At 40.5% G+C, this 8325-nt stretch overlaps 1 protein-coding gene across 1 annotated transcript; it reads left to right on the forward strand.

The window, feature by feature from the left end:
* Window positions 1–844: 844 nt before the first annotated feature.
* On the forward strand, window positions 845–1861 carry LOC123585558 (glyceraldehyde-3-phosphate dehydrogenase-like). The gene is given in 3 exon segments (XM_045453857.1): window positions 845–895; window positions 897–1413; window positions 1416–1861. Coding segments are annotated over 3 exon segments (999 nt in total). The 5' UTR covers window positions 845–859.
* The last annotated feature ends 6464 nt before the right edge of the window (window positions 1862–8325 follow it).

Genomic DNA, 8325 nt, shown 5'->3' on the forward strand with positions numbered 1-8325 from the left:
ATGCTTTAAAGTCCATCTGCCTTCTGCACAGACCAAATAGATGAGTTAAATTGAGATGTAATAGGAACCAACACTTCTGCATCAATCAAATGTTTAATGATGATTGTAGTCTCTGTAATCCAACACGTCCTATTCTTTTGGTTTACCGTCCTGGTAGAGAGGAGGAATTCCAATAGCTTCCCCTTGACTCTTCATAACCTAACGACCCTTAGTCCACAAGTAGGGAGCTAATATGGTTGCCTAATATGTTTTTAACAATAATACATTCTGGAACTGGGGGAAAAAACATAGGGAGGCACATGGGCCTACTGAGCCCACTGTGATTCAAACTGAGCCTATAACTCAACTTATCACCTGACCACCATAAATCTCCACTTTGAATGTCAGACCAGCAACATATGGGTCCCTAGCAGTTAGCATCAGTTGAGAACCAGTATCTAATAATCCCCCAAAAGTCTATTTCCCAATGCACATTCACTCTAGAAAATGGCCACAGGGAAACTTACAGCAATGCTTCAGGGACCTTCCTCAAGAGAACCCAGCCTCCCCTTAAATTGAAGGGCTCTGGGCCTCTGAACTGGTTTAGGTCTGGAAACTGGATGAGAGGCTATGGCTATCCTTTCTGATAGACTTGACTTCATTTTCACATATTTGACAAATATGTATTAACACAGCCTATTCTTAGTATACTCTTTTTTTCCCCTATACATTGTCATAAATATTATAAAGGAAAACCAATGATCTAGTAAGGTCTCACAAAAAATGCAATCATAAAAAGTACTTCACGGCTCTCTGCTCCTCCCCATTCGACAGACAGCTGCATCTTCTGGTGCAGTGCCAGCCGCATCCCCAAAACACGATGGTGAAGGTTGGAGTCAATGGATTTGGCTGTATTGGGGCACCTGGTCACCAGGGCTGCTTTTACCTCTGGCAAAGTGGGCACTGTCACCATCAATGACCCCTTCATTGACCTCAACTACATGGTCTACATGTTCCAGTATGATTCCACCCACAGCAAATTCCACGGCACAGTCAAGGCTGAGAATGGGAAACTTGTCATCCATGGAAAGCCCATCACCATCTTCCAGGAGCGAGATCCCGCCAACATCAAATGTGGTGATGCTGGTACTGAGTATGTTGTGGAGTCCACGGGGGTCTTTGCCTCCATGGAGAAGGCTGGGGCTCACTTGAAGTCTGGGATCAAGAGGGTCATCATCTCTGCCCCTTCTGCTGATGTCCCCCTGTTTGTGATGGGCATGAACCATGAGCAGTATGACAACTCCCTCAAGATTGTTAGCAATGCCTCCTGCGCCACCACCTGCCTGGCCCCTCTGGCCAAGGTCATCCATGAACACTTTGGCATCATGGAGGGACTCATGACCACAGTCCAGGTCATCACCGCCACCCAGAAGACGTGGATGGCCCCTCTGGGAAGCTGTGGTGTGATGGCCGAGGGGCTGCCCAGAACATCATCCTTGTTTCTACTGGCACTGCCAAGGCTGTGGGCAAGGTCATCCCTGAGCTGAATGGGAAGCTCACTGGCATGGCCTTCTGTGTCCCCACCCCCAATGTGTCCATCACGGATCTGACCTGCCTCCTGGAGAAAGCTGCCAAATACCAAGACATCAAGAAGGTGGTGAAGCAGGCATCAGAGGGCCCCCTCAAGGGCATCCTGGGCTATGCTGAGGACCAGGTCATCTCCTGTAACTTTAACAGTGACACCCACTCTTCCACCTTTGACGCTGGGGCTGGCATTGCGCTCAGTGACCACTTTGTCAAGCTCATTTCCTGGTATGACAATGAATTTGGCTACAGCAACCAGGTGGTGGATCTTATGGTCCACATGGCCTCGAAGGAGTAAAAGCCCCCTGGATCACCAGCCCCAGCAAGAGGAAGAAGAAGAGAGAGGCCCTCAGCTGCTGGGGAGTCCTTGCCCCAGTTCAGTAACCAACACACTTGAGAATCTCCTGACCTTCAGTTTCCATCCCAGACCCCCTGAAGAAGGGGAGGGGCTTGGGGAGCCCTACCTTATCATGTACCATCAATAAAGTATACTGTATCCAAAAAAAAAAAAAGTACTTCACAACTTCTTACTCAACACGTCTCTGGAGGCAAGGGAAACAAAAGCAAAAATGAACTACTGGGACCTCATCAAAATAAAAATCTTCTGTACAGCGAAGGAAACAATCAGCAAAACTAAAAGGCAACTGACGAATGGGAGAAGATATTTGCAAATGACATATCAGATAAAGGGTTAGTATCCAAAATCTATAAAGAACTTACCAAACTCAACACCCAAAAAATAATCCAGTGAAGAAATGGGCAAAAGACATGAATAGACACTTCTCCAAAGAAGACATCCAGATGGCCAACTGACACATGATAAAATACCCAACATCACTCATCATCAGGGAAATATAGATCAAAACCACAATGAGATACCACCTCACACCTGTCAGAATGGCTAACATTAATAACTCAGGCAACAACAGATGTTGGCGAGGATGCAGAGAAAGAGGATCTCTTTTGCATTGTTGGTGGGAATGAAAGCTGGTGCAGCCACTCTGGAAAACAGTATGGAGGTTCCTCAAAAAATTAAAAATAGAACTACCCTATGACCCAGCAATTGCACTATTAGGCATTTATCCATGGGATACAGGTGTGCTGTTTCGAAGGGACATATGCACCTCAATGTTTATAGCAGCACTATCAACAATAGCCAAAGTATGGAAAGAGCCCAGATGTCCATCGATGGATGAATGGATAAAAAAGATGTGGTATATATATATATATATATATATATATATATATATATATATATATATAATGGAGTATTAGCAATCAAAAAGAATAAAATCTTGCTATTTGCAACTATGTGGATGGAACTGGAGGGTATTATGCTAAGTGAAATTAGTCAGAGAAAGACAAAAATCATATGACTCGCCTCATATGAGGACTTTAAGAGACAAAAAATATGAACACAAGGGAAGGGAAACAAAAATAATATAAAAACAGGGAGGAGGACAAAACAGAAGAGACTCACAAATATGGAGAACAAACTGAGGGTTACTGGAGGGGCTGTGGGAGAGGGGGATGGGCTAAATGGGTAAGGGGCACTAAGGAATCTACTCCTGAAATCATTGTTGCACTATATGCTAATTTGGATGTAAATTAAAAAAAAATTAAATTAAAAAAAAGTACTTCAAATGGATTCATATTCAATATTATTGATAAACCTTATGTCTTGAAATATTAGCTAATGAAGCCCTTTAATGGCAAAGATTTTACAATATTTTATCTTCACCATCCTTTACATTTTGGGTTTTTTTCCTGTGTATATTTTATAATGTACAGTAATAAATCTACATGGTTTATAAACATACATTTATAGGTAGACACAAAATTCTTTTACTGACAAGGATATATGATTAAATGTTCAGAGGCCACCAATCTAGGTCCATATGAGAAATCAGTTCCTAAGCTCATTCCAGACACCCAATCCTTTGCCTTTATTCCTACTTAGTTCTGGATCTGAAATTATATAGTTACACCAAATTACTGTATTTTCTCATTTACATCTAAACTAAGAATTCTTTTTTTCTTTTTTTTTTCTCTATTTTTTTTTAATTTTTTTTTCTTTTTTTCTTTTTTTTTTTCAACTTTTTTATTTATTTTTTTGGGACAGAGAGAGACAGAGCATGAACGGGGTGAGGGGCAGAGAGAGAGAGGGAGACACAGAATCGGAAACAGGCTCCAGGCTCTGAGCCATCAGCCCAGAGCCTGACGCGGGGCTCGAACTCACGGACCGCGAGATCGTGACCTGGCTGAAGTCGGACGCTTAACCGACTGCGCCACCCAGGCGCCCCTAAACTAAGAATTCTTAAGAAAAGTTACAGCACAATGACATATTTTTATAACATTTTAAACAATACAAACTATTCATTCTCTCCATTCATGAAAATCTATTAATTAAACCTGTCAAATCACAGCCAATTTGCCTTACTAAAGGCAAAGACATAAAATATAATATCTTAACTCTATGCATAAATAGAAAACAGGAAATCTTTTTACTTTTGAAACTTGGCTGTTCTTTAATGACTTCTAGCTTCAATTTACATACTTGTGGGGAATGAGAAATGGCTGTGGGGCTTCGAAAATGTAGGTAATACAGAATCCTCCCCAACTCAGCTACAAATACTTCTTTTTGAAGTGTTCATAAAAAAACAGCAATTTTCTGAAACACTATTGTTGAGTCTGGCAAACTTCAGAGTTCAGAAGCACATGTACTCTACCTTTATCCCCAACAAAGTTAGCAGCTACCCTCTAAAGTAGGGGTTGTCAACATTTTCTTTTCCCCAAACTGCAAAACGGATTACAATCACATGTGTATACATGGTGCCATGCCCTCTTCCCTAAGTTATTATAGAAAAAATAAAGCAAGTAGTGTTAAGGATATGTGGGGTGGTGTTATGAGGGCACTGCTCACAAAAGAATTGTAGTACAAAGATAGGAGATCCTTTCGTTAAGATATTTAAGGTAATATGACTAATATCAAAGTTTTAAAATATTGAATACTATATTTTGTAGTACATTGTATTTTTAATATGTTAATTGAAAAAATTACTATTTTATAAAAATAAGTTGACTTTTCTAGCTCTCCAGTTCAGACACTCTTATTAGGTGACTATATAGCACTGGTAAGTAAGTATTTTGGGTTCCTGGACCCAATTTCAATGTGTATTGGCAGAGGTAGTTTTTACACATAGAATAAGCAGTGCTCTGACACCAACAATTCAACTCAACTCTGACATTATTTACCTGGAGACAGATAGCATCAGATCCCATGGGTTAAGGGGTCAGTCCTTCAAGACTGTCACCTCCTCTCCCCTCACAACACACTTCAGACCCATACAGGCTGTTACCTGTTCTGACGTCTGGCTATAAATCTTAAATTCCCATGACACTCTTCTCCATTCAATTAATTTGCTAGAGTGACTCACGGAACCCAGAGAAACATTTTACTTACTGCAAGTTCATTATAAAAGGCTATGAACTCAGAAGCAGCCCGATAGAAGAGATGTATAGGGAAAAGCACGGGGAAAGGGCAGGATCTTGCAAGCCCTCTCCAGGTGGGTCACTCTCCCCAGTCTCCACCTGTTTATTAACCCAGAAGCTCTCCAAACCATGTCCTTGTGGGGTTTTATAGAGGCTTTATTACATGAGCACGATTGATTGAATCAGTGGCCATTCTCCTCTCTCTCCCCTCCCCAAAGGTTGGGGGTGGGGTGGACACTTAAAGTTCCAACCCTCCCATCACAGGATTGGCTCCAAAGGTAACCAGATGCCATTCTTAGATGTTTTCCAAAACCATCCCATTAACATAAAAGATACCTTTAAGCTCTCATTAGTTAGGAAGTTCCAACGGTTTTTGGGAGCTGTGAGTCCGGAACCATGAATAAAAAAACAAATATATATGTACTTATTATTAATAACAATATCACATTAAGCTTTGTTAAAAAGAGAAATACCTAATAGTTATGCATTTTAGCATATTGAAAATATCATTTCACCTGCTTTATCACTTTGTCTACATTTGACCCAGTAATCCTCTTATCATTGTTGATGAATTTTTTTCTTCTTCACAGGAACTATACAGCTATAATCACTTTTTCCCAGTATCTTTGCCTTCTTTTTAAAAAATGTTCCTGTTAAGAAAAAACAGAAACATGAAAGGACAACCCAAGCACTAAGCTGGCTTGCCTATCCCAGTGTGTTGTTCCTACTGTAGTTAAGGCTAGATCTTCACTGTCGATCCAGAAAAGCATCTCTGAATTCAACTGAGAATAATATTTCTGTAGAAAAATTTAAATGGTCTCAAATTTAAGAGCAGTTAGTTTAGTCATTAACAAGAATTTATTCATGATGTACTTCATACCTGATCATGACACTCTAACGATACAGATTAAGAACTGCTACTCAGAGGTGTCACAGGTAGCACAAAGTCAGGGGCTAATGGGCAGATCCCACCTTTTCCATATTATACTTCAAGATCTCAGCACAGAAACACTGTAATTTTGGTCTGATGGATGATTAAAACACTTGAGAAAAGGGCTGAAAAAGATGACTTGGTTATTCAATTCCTAATAGAATCGGCCCTTAAAACATTTTATAAACAAAATATAAAATGTATTTACTACATAATCTGTTATTTTAAATTCTGGTGACCCTTTAGACACCTTTTTAAAAAAATTTTTTTAATGTTTACTTTTTTTTTTTTTTTTTTTTTCAACTTTTATTTATTTTTGGGACAGAGAGAGACAGAGCATGAATGGGGGAGGGGCAGAGAGAGAGGGAGACACAGAATCGGAAACAGGCTCCAGGCTCTGAGCCATCAGCCCAGAGCCTGACGCGGGGCTCGAACTCACGGACCGCGAGATCGTGACCTGGCTGAAGTCGGACGCTTAACCGACTGCGCCACCCAGGCGCCCCTAATGTTTACTTTTGAGAGAGAGACAGAGTGTGAGTGGGGGAGGAACAGAGGGAGAGGGAGACACAGAATCTGAAGCAGCCTCCAGGCTCTGAGCTGTCAGCACAGAGCCCGATGCGGGGCTCCAACTCACAAAATGTAAGATCATGACCTGAGCTGAAGTCGGATGCTTAGCGACTGAGCCACCCAGGCGCCCCACCTTTAGACACGTTTTATTTATTTCTTTAAAGTTTATTCATTTAAAAAAAATTTTTTTTAACGTTTATTTATTTTTGAGACAGAGAGAGACAGAGCATGAATGGGGGAGGGTCAGAGAGAGAGGGAGACACAGAATCCGAAACAGGCTCCAGGCTCTGAGTGGTCAGCACAGAGCCCAAGGCAGGGCTCGAACTCACGGACCGCGAGATCATGACCTGAGTTGAAGTCAGACCTTTAACCGACTGAGCCACCCAGGCACCCCTAGACACGTTTTAAAGAAGATATTCATAGTCCATCTTAAAGAGAGTGTTATTTTGGATTTTTTACTCTTGAATTTAATATTTGCTTTAAAAGAAAATCACCCTCCCTGTTGGACAAATGAAACTCAAATCTGTTTGCTTCCCCTAGGGCCTTATAAACAATTAAGAGACTCCAGGGGAATTAAGTGAAATGATCTTCAATCAAGAATTATCTTACTAGGGTGCCTGGCTGGCTCAGTTGGAAGAGCACACAACTCTTAATCTTGGGGTCATCAGTTTGAGCCCCCACGTTGGCTTAAAAAAATTTAAAGAGAGAATTATATTGCTAGATTAATGCAACAAATATGAGGGTAAACACCTGTGGAGCCTCACAAAATGTACTTCCTACACACTCCATGCTTCACTACAGCAAAAAAGAAAACTGAGAGGAAAACAAAGAAATCTAAGAAACAAATAACAAAGTAAATTTCTGGATAAAGGCAAGAAATGTCTGGATGACAGCTGAGAAACATACTTTGAAAACTTTTCCACATTGGAGGACAGAGGGCTGTAGAATTATCTCCAGGGGTGAGGAATTACCTGGTATTATATAGAAAATTGTAAGTTCTGGGGCACCTGGGTTAAGCATCCAACCTTGGCTCAGGTCATGATGTCACAGTTCATGGGTTCGAGCAACGTGTCATGCTCTGTGCTGACAGCTCAGAGCCTGGAACCTGCTTCAGATTCTGTGTCTCCCTCTCTCTCTGCCCCTCCCCCACTCATGCGCACATGCTCTCTCTCAAAAATAAACATTAAAAAAAAGAAGAAAATTCTAAGTTCCTTTAACACAGTTATTAGAGAATGTGGCAAGACCCAGTCAGATGCTAAAAGAAAATGAGGACATTATAAAGTTTGGAATAACAACATAGTGTAAGAAATAAATTCAATCATAGCATGCTACTTGGGTCAGTGGCGAACAAAGTTTATAGTCATAATAAAAAATACTTTGAGATGTATAAAGATTGAAATATTAATATATTAGAAAAATGAAGGAGTGATACAAGTAAGCAAAATTTCCACTTTCTAGTAGAAAGTCAAATAATGGATGGACCAAAAGACAGCACCATATTCATATTATTTGAGAATATAAATTCTACAACCACTACATGAATGAGGAATGTTCCACTGTAAATGCGAAAAGGGACGCCCACTTTGTCACAAGCCTTTTGTACGATTTGATTTTTTTACATGATTTGCATATCCTGGGGGTACGAGGCCAATGGTGAGATAGAAAAAAGACAAGATTTTTACATTGAAGAACAATCTCCAAAATGCCTAAACCCATCCACTCTGAGTTGTTGTTTTTCCGAATAATTTTAGGCAAAGGCATATGAGTCAATA

The sequence above is a fragment of the Leopardus geoffroyi genome, chromosome C3, assembly GCF_018350155.1.
Source record: "Leopardus geoffroyi isolate Oge1 chromosome C3, O.geoffroyi_Oge1_pat1.0, whole genome shotgun sequence".
Taxonomy (NCBI): Eukaryota; Metazoa; Chordata; class Mammalia; order Carnivora; family Felidae; genus Leopardus; species Leopardus geoffroyi.